Consider the following 14,404-nt stretch of genomic DNA (forward strand, 5'->3'; position numbering starts at 1 on the left):
CCCGGCTAGGAAGGAGAAAAGGACGTGGCAGGACAGCACAGACCACAGTCAATGTAGGAGAGAGGTCAGAGGACCATCCACACGAGTGCTGGTGGAGTAACTAAGACAGAAGGGAACCAATTTAGATCATAAGTAGTAAAATCAGCAGGACATGTTGATTAACTAGGCATGGGGCCAAGAAAGGATATAAACTGAAGATGATTCCAGCCTGGTAACTCAGACTACTGGGTGGTTGGTGAATTATTCACTGCGGTTGAAAATCGAAAACAAATGCTGTTTTGGGCAGAGAATATGCACTGAGGTCCTGCTATAAGGCATTTGAGGTACACCACCAGAGTAGAGGTTCCCCATAAGGTATGGGTCTGGTCTTTCAGACAAAGGAGAAGACTAGAGATGGAGTTTCAAGAATGATTAATGCACAGATGCCAAATGAAGTCATGGGAGCAGATGGGACCACTCAGCAGGTGAATGCAAAGTGAGCAAAGACAAGCTTAGGGCCCTAGACATTTGTAGAACCCAAAACCTAAACATCATCAAAGAATTTCAACCCAAGTAAGATTCACATTTCTAAAGAGGTCTGTAATTATTAAGATAAAATAGAGCCTCTCCCTGCTAATAAAGTACTTTTTAAAAAAAATTTTAAAGGGGCACCTGGGTGGCTCAGTGGGTTAAGCTGCTGCCTTCGGCTCAGGTCATGATCTCAGGGTCCTGGGATCGAGTCCCGCATCAGGCTCTCTGCTGAGCAGAGAGCCTGCTTCCCTCTCTCTCTCTCTGCCTGCCGCTCTGCCTACTTGTGATCTTTCTCTGTCAAGTAAATAAATAAAATCTTTAAAAAAAATTTTTTTTAAGATTTTATTTATTTACTTGACAGAGACCACAAGTAGGCAGAGAGGCAGGCAGAGAGAGAAGGGGAAGCAGGCCCCCTCCTGAGCGGAGGGTCCTATGCAGGGCTCGATCCCAGGACCCTGAGATCATTACCTGAGCCGAAGGCAGATGCTCAACCAAGTAAGCCACCCACATGCCCCAAAAGTACTTTTTTTTTAATACTTTTTAAAAGTATATAAATTGTAATTTGGTACAGTACCCAGCTGCTTATTTTGATCAGCAATTAATTCAATTAGAAATATAGGTATTATGAATCAAGTTAAACCGAGAAGACATAAAACAATATTAGTGAATTTGCTTGAAATTGGTTTACTTGTTAGCAACACTGCAAATTTTGAGCATTTTTTTTTTAAAGATTTTATTTATTTCACAGAGACAGAGCATAGATGCACACAGGCATGAGCACGAGGAGGGGCAGAAGGAGAAGCAAACTCCCTGCAGAGCTGGGAGCCCAAAGTGGAACTTGATCCCAGGACGCTGGGATCATGACCTGAGCTAAAGGCAAATGGTAAAACAACCGAGCTACCCAGGCACCCCTGAGCATGCTTCTTTAAAAGAAAACTTAGCCCACCCCTCCTCTTTCATTTCAAAATCACATACGATGTTTCGGTTATATAGAAATCAGACTGGTTTCCATATATAAGCCCTCTATCACATTATATGACACATCATAATAAAGTATCACAGAAGAATTACAAACCCACTGATGACAAAATATTTTCCAGTATAAGAAACAGTACTGAACATAACAGTCAATACATACATGTATGTGAACACTAGGTAATAAGGGTAGATGAACAGTTTAGTGTGTATCCTCCACTCACAAAACAAACACAGAGATTACCTCTGGAAAACAGCAATAGGAATGGGGAAGGAAACTGGAGGAAACATTCACTCCTCTTACTTTAATTTCTGTTTAAAAAGTAAATGTGAAAACCAGTAACACTGAAACCAGCCTTATGGGCGTGAGGGACATCATACCTCCTAACACCTCAATACCCTCTCACACAACTCACTGATGCCACGGCCCCACACATCAAATGCCAAGCTAATGAACCAAAGTTATGTCCCTCCAGGGCAAACCTATTATAGATTTTGTGCTACAAATTCACATCCTCTATGTCAATTTCCATTCCGAGGGCATTTGCCTCCTGTTCATTACTGTTCATAGTTCGCTTTGTCAGTTTAATTTTGTGCTGCTTTGTAGGAATCCACAATAATTACAATGTTTAATTCTGTACCTGAAGGGTGAGCTAAACAGAGCAGTTTAAATGCATATGTTCTGGCCAATCTTTGACTCCCATCCACCTCTACACACCCTCATCCCTGTCACACACACAAGCATGCACTAGTTGGCTTATATGTGGTGTCTTTCATCTTAGGAGCTATTTTCCCATTACTTTCTACAGTATATCTGATGATGACATTATTATTGATGCTACAGTAAACAGCTAATATATGTGGTCAAAGTACAAGCACCACAATGAATCAAAATGACATACCCAAACCCACCAAACTCCCTCAACACATTCTAATCAGATAATGGGTTTTTTTTTTCCTTGAGTATACTACAAAGGAGGAGAAAGCAGCATTGGAGGAAAAAAACATTCATAAAAAAAGGGGAAAATAAAAGTAAATGTTTAGCTCATAGAAACTGGAAAGAAGGTCATCCAGAAGATATATGTAATTTGTTGGCTCTAGATATATTCTTCTTAATTTGAAGCTCCTTGTAACAAATTTCAGTTTCACATGAATAAGATAGATAACATCACCATAAAATAGTCTACCAAGAATTTATCTTGTAGGAAAAAGCATGGCTTTGTTTTCATAATTTGCTTTTCCTTATTACTAATGATCTTACATAAATCTGGTATCGTTCTGTGACAGAACTTTTGCTTTATAAAATGAGGCAAAAATAATCCAATTTTTTCACATTCCCTATTATTATTAGGAAAGTGTTACTTGGAACCTTCTATTTTAGTATTTTTTGTTTTGTGTTCCTTGGGATAGGGTTGCACCCTTATTAAAAACAAAACAAAATCCATGAAAAATGTGAATACAATAGGAAACAGAAAGCTACAACTAATCAGAATGTTAGAATAAAAATAAAATTTGGGCTTAGAAGTGAAATTAGAACTCTGGATCCAAATTCCAGGGCCTATTCGGTATAGGATATTTGGCACTTTACTTCCAATTCTGTAGCTCAGTCCCCTGATTGGTAAAATGGGCGCAATCGTAGTAAACTCCCAAGATTCAAGTAAGAGTAAACAGAATAAAATAGTACTTGATACACAGTAGATATCTCATAAATATTAGCTCTTCTCAGTAGTACAGATTAGGAAACTGAGGCCCAAAGAGTTTTCATGCTTTCTTTGGAATAATTTAACAAGCTAATGACTTATTAATAGTCATTAGAACTTGGGTCCTCTGATTAATTTGTATGTTTAGGTTTCTGACTTCTATAAGAAATTATTTTCAAAGGAGAAAGCGAGAGAGCAAAACTCCCTCAGAGAGCACGGCCTAGATGTGAAAAAAAGGAAAAAGGTGTCTGCATAGACACACACACAGACACACACACCCCAAAATGAGAAACAAAAAGGATGGGTGTGGAAGGGTGAGAGCAAGTGACACAGACACAAAACCTCCAATTAGCACTTTTTATTATGATGCAATTCATTACAGCATAATTACATTTCTTATGAAATGATTAATCATAAGGTTAGAAGAAAAGGTGATGTTGAATTTTAATTATACACCCCTTAAAGAATTTCAAAGACATTAACAACGGTACTCTCACAGACTCTGTCAGTTGTCGTAAATTACTCTTGGAAGGCAATTTGGTACTATCTTTAAAAATTCAAAATCACGTATCCTTTTACTCATCAGTATAGCTGGGGAGAATTTATCCTACAATTAATTTGTGAAGGTGTGCAGAAATGTGCACCAAAAGATGCTTGGTCCATTACTGACAATACCAAATACTGAAAAAAAGGTTAAGGATTCATTAACGAAGAAGTAACAACTGTGGTGCATTCATGTAAAAGAATCAGTGGGATGACATCAGAAGTTCCTCTAGAAGGTTCTAAAATGAAAAGGAGAATTTAGGTATATAAGAATAACCCATCTCTGTTTTTCTAAACAAAGAGTATAAATATGTGAATGTGTTAGAAGGAAAAAATTCTGCAAAGATACAAGAAACTAGATATCTCTGGACAATGGAACTGAGGTCAAGAGGACAAAAAGAGATGAGTTAACAATTTTCTTCCTGATACATGGATATTACATATTTATATATATAGATAGATATCATAGAAATGATATTTTACCATATACATCAATAATTTTTAAATTAAAGGAAAATAAGTTAAAATAAATCAAAGACTGTAAAGAAGCAGAAATAGGCCAATGGGCATAATGGAACACAAAAGAAGAGCAGAGAACTTGAAGGTTTCAATTCTAGAGAGATGAACATTTTATTTATTTATTTCAGAGAGAGAAAGTGAAAGAGAGAGCCAGAGCATGGAGTGAGGAACAGAAAGATGGGGACAAGCAGGCTCCGCACTGAGCTGGGAGCCCAACACAGGGATCGACCTCAAGACCCTGAGATCATGACTTGAGCCAGATGAGCCACCCAGGAACCCCTGTAGCTGAACATTCTTACCTGACACTTAGCACTACAGTATTTTGCAACTCGGCATTGAGAACATCGCATCAGTTTTTCCTTCCTGTTTAAAAAAAAAAAAAAAATTCACATTAGGAAATGAGTGAGAACCATATTTGAAGAAAGAAACATAAATCAGCATGCTGATGCCGATACGCTGTCCTCACACCATCCGCATGCTCCCGAAAGACTAGATTTTCATGTTGATGAACATCTTCTTTCCTCTTCAATGTGAGACACGGACATAACCGCTGACGGTCTTTTTTTAAATTGTGGTGAATATATATAACATAATATTTACCACTTTAAATATTTTTAAGTATATACTTCAGTGTGTTAAAAAAGAGAACTCAAGGCCCACAGTGGAGTCGCTTTTTCTAAGCCCCTAAACTTAACTACAATGTTGGCGCCCCCAAAAAAGAAATCTTACAACCAGTCAATCAGGTATTACTAGTTAGGTAATCTTCTTGGTAGACCCCAGCTTTCCCCTAAGGAAAGTGACGCACTCTTTCACCTAGTATAATTTTCCTGTTCCAACTCTCTTCTGCCTATACACGTCTTTCATTTTGTACAGCATCTCAGGGCCACTTTCTGTCTGCTACATCAGACACTGCCCAAATCATGACCCACTGAACAAAGCTAGTAAGATCTTTACACTTTACTCAGTTGAATTTTGTTTTTTAACAAATGGCATTAAGCACATTCACACTGTTCTGTATCATCACGACCATTAATGTTCGTTCAAATAAAAAAAATAAATTAAAATCAATGGGACCTTTTTGGTCCCATTGAGACCAAACTTTAGTACAGAGAGACTTTAAACTCTCCATATGAAATACAGAATCCAGTCCCATCAACTAGTTGAAGTATTCCATACTCTTCGGATGGAAAAACTATCTAAGTCTTACCATATAGTTTAATTATGAGTGTACTCCTTCTGGAAAATGATCTTAAAATTTCATTAAATCCAGTTACTACTTTACACATGCTGAATTGAGATGCTCAAAAGTTACATCCCCTTAAATCACCTGTATAATAAAAAAGGAAAAATGAAGAACAAGTTGAATTATAAAATAAAAAGAATAAATGTGATGATAAAATTAATAGTGACAAACAAAAGGCAGGAAGCCCTGTGGATAAACAGAGGGTACCCAAGAGCCCTAAAAGTCAAAGTGTAATGTTAATATTAATGAGAAAACAAGAACAAATTGTTCTAAGCACGTCTAATGGGTGGGGTACTCGTCACAGATTTTTACATCTATGATTTACACTTACTTTCACACAGTCCTAAAAGTAAACAGTCTTATTATGATGACTTTAAGGACACTTCAATTCATTTTCAAGAGATAAAAAGTAAAGAGAAGTGCAAAGAAGGTGGCAAGGATTCTGAAAGGGAAAGAAGAGAATCCCAAAGATAACTGGAACCTAAACATATCAGGTACTTCACTTCTGGGACAGGGAGAGTCAGACACAGAACATAAAACTGGGGCGAGGGGCGGGGTGGGGGTAGTTAAAATCTAAGTAAAGCCAAAATGCCTCCCAACCCGAAGTATAGAATTGTAGCTGTCACATATCAATATACACCCCAGGCGACAATCCAAATCAAGCAATCTGGCATTCAAGTTCTTGCTTTGACCATCACACCATATTACTGCTCTTGGATAAAACTGGATACAAACAAAATCCACCACGGGACACCTAGGCCGTGAAGCTGGTTAAACAAACGACTCTTGGTTTGGGCTCAGTTGTGATCTCAGAGTCGTGCGATCCAGGGCTAGGTCAGACTGCACTCAGCACAGAGTCTGCTTCTGATTCTCTCTCTCCATCTGTCCCTCCCACTCATGCTCTCTCTCTCCCCCCAAAATAAATAAACCATTAAAAAAAATCCATCCAGGGGCGCCTGGGTGGCTCAGTGGTTAAGCCGCTGCCTTCGGCTCAGGTCATGATCTCAGGGTCCTAGGATCGAGTTCCGCATCGGGCTCTTTGCTCGGCAGGGAGCCTGCTTCCTCCTCTCTCTCTCTCTCTCTGCCTGCCTCTCTGCCTACTTGTGATTTCTCTGTCAAATAAATAAATAAAATCTTTAAAAAAAAAAAAATCCATCCATAAGCTGTCTATGTTTATTTTACAAACTTCAAACAAAAGGACATACAGAGGAGGATAAAAACAGTATGCCAGGCAAATATTAAGAGAAAAAGCCTGTGTAACCACATCAATTTCAGATAAAAAAAGGATTTTATAGTTAAAGATTTTGTTAGAGATGAATAAGGTCAATCCTCAATGATAAGAGACTCCAATCCCCAGGGGTAGGTACCTAGTGGCAAATATATCCTGTCTCAAAATATATAAAGAACAAGCAACAGATTTGAAGGAAGAATGGCCAACACAGTAAGCTAATATATGTAAGGCCCTTAAAATAGTGCCTGGAGTACAGTAAGTACCAACAGTACTGGTTATACCTATAGAGAGATATAAAGTTTTTTCAGGAATTCACAGACCAAGCAGATAAAGAAGGAACTCAGTAACTTACTTGATCTCATGCAGTACACACAACCTTATACCTGATACATGAAGTATACTCAGATACTTCTTTTAAGCACCCACTGATCATTTCCAGAAAGTGCCCAGAGGGTGCCTGGGTGGCTCAGTGGGCTAAGCCTCTGCCTTCGGCTCAGGTCATGATCTCAGGGTCCGAGGATCGAGCCCCACATCAGGCTCTCGGCTCAGCAGGGTAGCCTGCTTCCCCCTCTCTCTCTCTTTGCCTACTTCTCTGCCTACTTGTGATCTCCCTCTCTCTGTGTCAATAGATAAATAAAATCTTAAAAAAAAAAAAAAGCTGCCCAGAAAGTAGACCACAGAGTAAATCCCCAAAATCCCAAAGAATCAACACCATATAGTTCATTTTTTCCAATCATATAGGAATTAAGTTAGAAATGAGTAACAAAAAGAAACCCAGAGAAATATATGCATGAAAATATAAAAGCATGTTTTTATGGAATTTAAGGATCAAATAAGAATGATCATAAAATTAGAAAATATGTATTTTTTGTTAAATAGGCTCCACACACGACATGGAGAACAAACTCACAGTCCTAAGATCAAGAGTCTTACCTTCTACTAACTGAGCCATCCAGGTGTCCCAAAAATATGAGATTTAATAATGAAAAAAAAAATCAAAACTTATGAGATAAAGCAAACATCATCCTTACAGAGTCAAAACTGAGGGGCATCTGGGTGGCTCAACTGGTTAAGTGTCCAACTCCTGATTTCAGTTTGAGTCATGATCTCAGGGTCATGGGATCAAGCCCTGTGTGGGGCCTCCATGCTCAGCGCGATCTCTTTCCCTCTCCTTCTATTCCTCCCCCACCCCTTCCTCTCTCAAATAAATAAATAAATCTTTTTAAAAGAAGAAGAAAACCTGAAAATCAATGAGCTAAACATGCAAAAAAGGAATTTTAATGTAAAAACTGCAGAAAAGGAAGGAAAGGAAATGATCCAAATCCACAAAACGAAACAGAACACAGAGAGAACAGACAACATGAACAAACATCTTAAAAGATTACATAGAAGGAAGATTAATAACAAAATGGAATAAATTACAAAATAAATAACAAAATGCAATGGAACTCAAGATTCAAGAGACTGAAAAAGAAACGAAGAGAATTCTGACGAAATGGCAGCAGTGGTACAATTTTCGAATCTCCTTAACTCTCCCCATAAAAAAATGACAGTGCAAGTAAGATAGCAAACATGAGTATCATTCTCTATCCTCAGAAACACCCCCCCAAAAACCCAAACTAAGAACGTGCAGGGGAAACCACTACCAGATCTAAGACTTAAATCAATATATTGGGGGTGGGGTGCAGCTGGGTTCCCAATAACCCTGAAAACAAAAGAAGCCCCAGTGCGCCGAAAGATACCCAGTGTGTCCAGCCCACCTAAGAACAGGTAGCCAAAAGGGGAGAGGATGCTTTGGACAGGAACGTTCCTGAGGAGGAATCACTGGGGTCCCCCAGAATGCTATCTTCCTCAGACCTGGTTCCTCAGATTTTCCCTCATCTCCCTCTTTCTGGTTTTAGTTATTCAGAGGCAATTTCTTTTGCAAATTAAAAGCCCCAGACGTATGAAGTGTTTCTTCTCAATTTTAAAAATTAATGAGCAGAAGCAAGATACCTCAGAAGGTCAGTGAACAAGTTAGCACATCAAACTGTATCCTCTCCCTCCCATAGCTACCAACAGCTTTAATGAATTTTAACACAGAATGTCAGCACAGTAAATACCAAAATTAGTCTAAGTACCTAAATAATTTAATCATTATTGTGATGTGTGAAGAAACTCCTTAACGTGAGTTATTTAAATGTTCTGAGTTACTTTTACATATCAAAGAACTAAACAAATTTAAGTTCTCAAGTTTCAAAAAAAAATGTCAACTGAATCCAAGAAAAAAGTTATGTGTTTGATTAGAATCCCACTGAGCCTTGGTAAAGATACTGCTTCTCTCTCAGGGATAAGGTTCGGAGCAGAGCATGCCATGAAGCAAATTCCAGCACTGCAAAGGAGAATGAGTTAAATGAGTTTCCTTCCAATACTCAAAATGATTTGGTTCTGCTTCTCTTGTACACCCAACAAATATAAACTATATTTGAAGATGACAAAAGTTGTGCACAGTCTAAGGCAAATTATAGTGGTCTCCGAGGCACAGAGAAGTAATGAATACAGAATTTTCACAGATTGCAGAAACATCCTGCTTGCAAAATGATTAGCTCCAAGTCCAAATGGACTTTGTGAACAAAAAGCAATCTGTCTGTTCCCACCACTCATGCTTTCCTCTCTCAAATAAATAAATAAAATCTGAAAAAAAAAGGGAAAAAAAGCAATATAAGGAAGTAGGTTAGCAGTGTATCAGTAAGAGGAAATGATTAGTTTTTTTTAACCTCTTTCGCCCTCTCCGCTTAAGAGATAAATTATATTCTATCCCCCCAAAAGAAGGTATTAAAATTACTTTACACCTAAATCAGTGTTATCTTTAGCTCTACCTACCAAAACAGCAAAAAGGAATCCACTATCACTTATTCATGCAAACTGTGATATGGTATAGAACAGTGTCAAATCACAAAAAATTCTTAAGTTGCTCAGTAGTTCCAGATAGTGTGGTTCACTGAGCAAAACAAGTTAAGTTCTCTCTTCCAAGTAAAGGCTGGGCCATAATGAGTTTCGCCAACAGCAAAGGCAACAGAAATGTGGAAAGGAAATGAAAACAGAGCAAAATTATTTGTTTGTCCAGTATACAAATTAAGAAGTTATATATGAATACAACAGAAACCACGGTCTCTTAAAAAAAAAAATTAAAGAGAAAAAGACTGGCTCCTTCAAATCATAATAATTGGGGTAGTATTTAAGGGACTGTCTCTCTGTCCTTGGTTATCAGCAAGGGAAAGTATCCCAGATTAAAACTCTGCCCTAAATTAATATGGACAGATGCCAGGAAAAGAAAAAGAATTTTCCTGGAAAGGATACAGAAAACAAATTCTAGTGACTCAAATTCCCAGCTAGGGCTGGCACCTGCCAAATCCATTTTAAACTTTGTGTAGAGGAAACAACGTATCACAACACATTCATAAATCGTATGCTTAGTACACAGGCAATATGTCTTGATCCCCTGGAAGTCTCCCAGTGTGCCTCGCAGAGAATCTCTCTTTCATCCGCCACCTATACACTCACTATTGGCCAGTCTGGCTCAGGCAAAGGCTCAGGAACCACAAGAAAGCTTGGCAACCCTCCTGCCCTCCAAAGAAACTCATCCAGACAGAGCACAGCCCTGTACAATCAGAAGCAAACCAGAGCCTACTGTATGTTTTTGCACCTCTTCTTCTGAGCTGAAGATCTGTGCCCAGAAATCTTTTGAACACCTCTGTGCTTTTTCAAGGACCGAAATTTAGCTTGTGACTGATCATTATGACCTTTGAGAAGAAATGTGAGCTAAGAAAAAGAACAGAGCTCATTAGGTAGAGCCTGCATCAATTACACTTGCTAAAGAAAGAGGGTTGACCATGGGAAGTCTGATGGAGTGAGTACCCCAATACAAGGCTTAAGAAAGATTCTCTGATAACAATTTCTATGAAAATATTCCTTCACACAATTAAGATATTAGATTCTCCATGGAATATGAGGAATACGGACTGTCTTAAAAGTAAAGAGCTCCCTTTTTTGAAAAGGCAAAAACCAAAATAACTAAGTGAATGAAGCCTAAATGTGTTTTAAAACAAAGATACCACAAAAATAATATTTCTTTAAAGAATTTTTATGTTTAGGGGAGCCTGGGTGGCTCAGTGGGTTAAAGCCTCTGCTTTCAGCTTGGGTCATGATCTCACGGTCCTGCTCAGCAGGGAGCCTGCTCCCCGCCCCCCGCCCCCCCCCCACCTGCTTCTCTGCCTACTTGTGATTTCTCTCTGTCAAATAAATAAATAAATAAATAAATAAATAAAATCTTTAAAAAAAAAAAGGAATTTTTATGTTAAAAAGGGGGGGGGGCACCTGCGTGGCTCAGTGGGTTGAGGCCTCTGCCTTCAGCTCAGATCATGATTTCAGGGTCCTAGGATCAAGCCCCGCATCAGGTTCTCTGCTCCGCGGGAAGCCTGTTTCCTCCTCTCTCTCTGCCTGCCTCTCTGACTACTTGTGATCTCTGTTTGTCAAATAAATAAATAAAATCCTTTTAAAAAATAAATAAACAAATAAGAGAATTTTTATGTTTGTACATATCATTACAAGCTCAGAATCCTGACTCATTAAAAATGTTAATGTCAGGTACCTGAGGATTTGGCTGTTTCCCCATGGAAATTTCTAAAGCAAATGAAATTCTCCACCATAAAAAGGAGCTTATCCCAAATAAAGTCAAGCCATTCTATCCAAGCATAGTACAATTACTTTTACTCTGACCAAAGAAAATACACTGCAAAGTGCTAAACATACAGAGCTCCTCTGGCATAAATATTCATAATAATACAGAAAAAAAAAACTTCCATTTTTGTTTCCAGATGGTAATTTTGTTGGTATAGGGCCCAAAGGCTTCTTTTAAAATTAAAGAGGACCAGATCCAAAATCCATTAACTATCAAATAGGTTTTTTAAAAGATTGATTGATTGATTGATTTGAGAGAGAGTGAGTGAGAAAGAGCACAAGCAGGGGGGGAGACAGAGGGACAGGGAGAAGCAGACTCCCTGCTGAACAGGAAGCCTACACTGGCTCCACAATGGGCTCGATTCGAGGACCCAGGGATCATGATCTGAGGCAAATGCAGATGCTTAACCTACTGAGCTACCCAGGTGCCCTTCAAATAATTTTTAATACAAAATAGCAGATGCAGTCAAAATAACACAGACTCCTAATACAGGAAGGCAGAATTGGTTTGGATTCATGTTTCTACATCACTTATCCCTTTATTTCAAATTTCTAACATTCAAAGTATGGTTAATATTTCAGGGGAAAAAAATGAATCTATGATCCACAGGCACTATACCTTCCTGGGCAAAACACGAACAACTGGAACCCATATTAGCACTTATAGAAAAAGCACAGCAAAGTATCTGAGCCAAATTAGTCAAGAGAGACCATCTGATTTGGGTATTTCCCTTCCCACTCTTTTCTGGCTCCTAAATTAAAGCTACTTATTGTACTTGGGGGCGACAGTGTTACCTGATGTACAGAAACTTCAACTGTTAATTCAACAAGTGTTCAGTGACAGGCCACCCTGTGGACAGCACCCTGCAAAGTCCTGTGTTGATAAATGCAGAGAGGGCACAACAGTCATGCTCCAAGAACTTAAAATTAACAAGGACAGATCAATACATACCACTTGCAAAACAAGCCACAAGATAAAACCAAGTTTTGAGAAGCAGCACTGACTATAGGACCTGAGTTGAGATGAAGGAAAAGTCATATTCTGATACAGAGCGACTAAGAGAGAACAACAGGGCTGTTCTTATAGAAAAGGGAAGTCCCCATTACCTAAAAGGAGAATGTTTGAGCAATCCAGAGCTCAAAATAGGCACTATAAGTGCTATGGTCTGAATGTGTCATCACCAACATACAGGAGTTGAAATCTTAACCCTCCAAGGTGACAGGATAAGGAGGTACGACCTTTGGGAGGTACTTAGGTTATCAGGGTAGTCTTCATAAATGGAATTAGAGTTCTTTTCTTTTTTTTAAGATTTTACTTATTTGAGAGACCAAGAGAGAACATGCAGGTGGAAAGAACAGAGGGAGAAGGAGAAGCAGACTCCCCACTGAGCAAGGAGCCCAACATGGAACTCAATCCCAGGATCCTGAGAGAATGACCCAAGCCAAAGACAGATGATTGACTGACTGAGCCACCCGGGGCCCTAGAATTATTGTTCTTAAAAAGCAAGCCCAAAGAGCTCCCTCGCCCCTTCCACCAAGTAAGGACACAGAGAGAAGGTCCCTGCTATGAAGCAGGAAGAAAGCCTTTACCAGAACTGGACCATGTGGCACCTTGAGCTTGGACTTCCCAACTTCCGAACTCTGAGAAATAAACTTCTGGGGCTTAAAAGCTACCTTGTCTGACATTTTGTTAGAGTAGCCCCAAGGGACTAATGGACTAAGCCCACTCCCTACCAGCCCTGTAACCTTGCAACTTCCCTTACCCTCAACTTCCTCTCTATAAAATGGGAATAAGAAACAACTCATAAAACTGTGACTACCTGAGATCATCTGCCCAAAGTGCCTGCTCCCACTGTGCCAAGTAAACCATGCAGCACAGAGTTAAAACTGAGGTGCTGAGAGAAATATTTTCAGAGTGCTCGAGTTAATTTTGTCTATCTCTATGCCCTTTCCACAAAGAGTTTCTTATACACCTCTCCTATGATTGCTAAAGAAGCAAAACCCACAGGTGGGACAAATCTGGTATTCTCCGTGCATGCCCACAGACACTATACTAGTACCACTTTTTACTTGGCTCTGATTCCAAATTTTGACCTGCATCGTAAGTGTTTCACTGTTTAGTCTCCACTCACTAAAATTTCTATTACCATTATTTTTAATGGGATCAGAATGATCAACTTGAGTGCTCTGATTCAAGAAGTTAAAGACATTTTAGGAAAGTTTCATTTGAGGAAATGACAATCAGAGAGGACTGTTACATCTTCACCAAAATTAAAAGTCAGTTATGACTCCTCGCATTTTGTTTCCTTGACGCAAGGCAATGACCACCACAAGTTAAAGAGAAAATTAACATCTCTACAAGAGTACAGACTTAAGCTTTCCTCATTTCATAATGTTTCTCTACAAAATTCAGTATTATGTGTGCCGGGCCCTCTTTATGTTTAAAAACTGGTGACTTACAGCTGTTTTTTAGGCAAAGCACATGAGTACAGAAGAAATTTATGACCAAACTGCAATGCTGAAAAGGAATCTGTTCTAGTAACAACACCCATGATCCTACATAGGAAACCTCTTGAGGCTCGGTGTAGTAACATAACTCTGGTAAGTCTAAGAGATGTATTCAATTTCCACAAGTCTTCCAGAAATCCAAAATAATGAAAATTTGAGAAATTTAGAAAAAGATCTGATTTCATCCAAAGAGTAAAATCAGGAATCCTTTAAGTACACAAGCCTTGCTAGTATAAATATCGCCCAGCATATACACAAAAATCAAAATGCCATGGGTAGAATTGCAAAGATGTATAAGAATACTGGATCAAAATTTTCAACAATATTCTATGATCTAAATGTTCAAACTGGCAAAAAATGGTAATATTTTATGATCTAAATGTTTAAACTGGTAAAAAATGGTCAACTTAATTTCAATACCAGGAAATAGTTTGTCACAAAGGAGAAATTCTCTGT

General features: G+C 38.6%; 1 protein-coding gene across 4 annotated transcripts in view; it reads right to left on the reverse strand.

Moving 5' to 3' along the window:
- Positions 1-14,404, reverse strand: part of SMYD3 (SET and MYND domain containing 3) — a 781,274-nt gene that overhangs the window by 598,812 nt on the left and 168,058 nt on the right. For all 4 annotated transcript variants that reach the window (XM_082702359.1, XM_082702357.1, XM_082702360.1 and 1 more), the window contains exon 2: positions 4,547-4,610. In XM_082702359.1, coding sequence (XP_082558485.1) covers positions 4,547-4,610 — 64 coding nt within the window. The remainder of the gene's footprint in view (positions 1-4,546; positions 4,611-14,404) is intronic.

Source organism: Mustela nivalis, assembly GCF_964662115.1.
Source record: "Mustela nivalis genome assembly, chromosome: 16".
NCBI lineage: Eukaryota > Metazoa > Chordata > Mammalia > Carnivora > Mustelidae > Mustela > Mustela nivalis.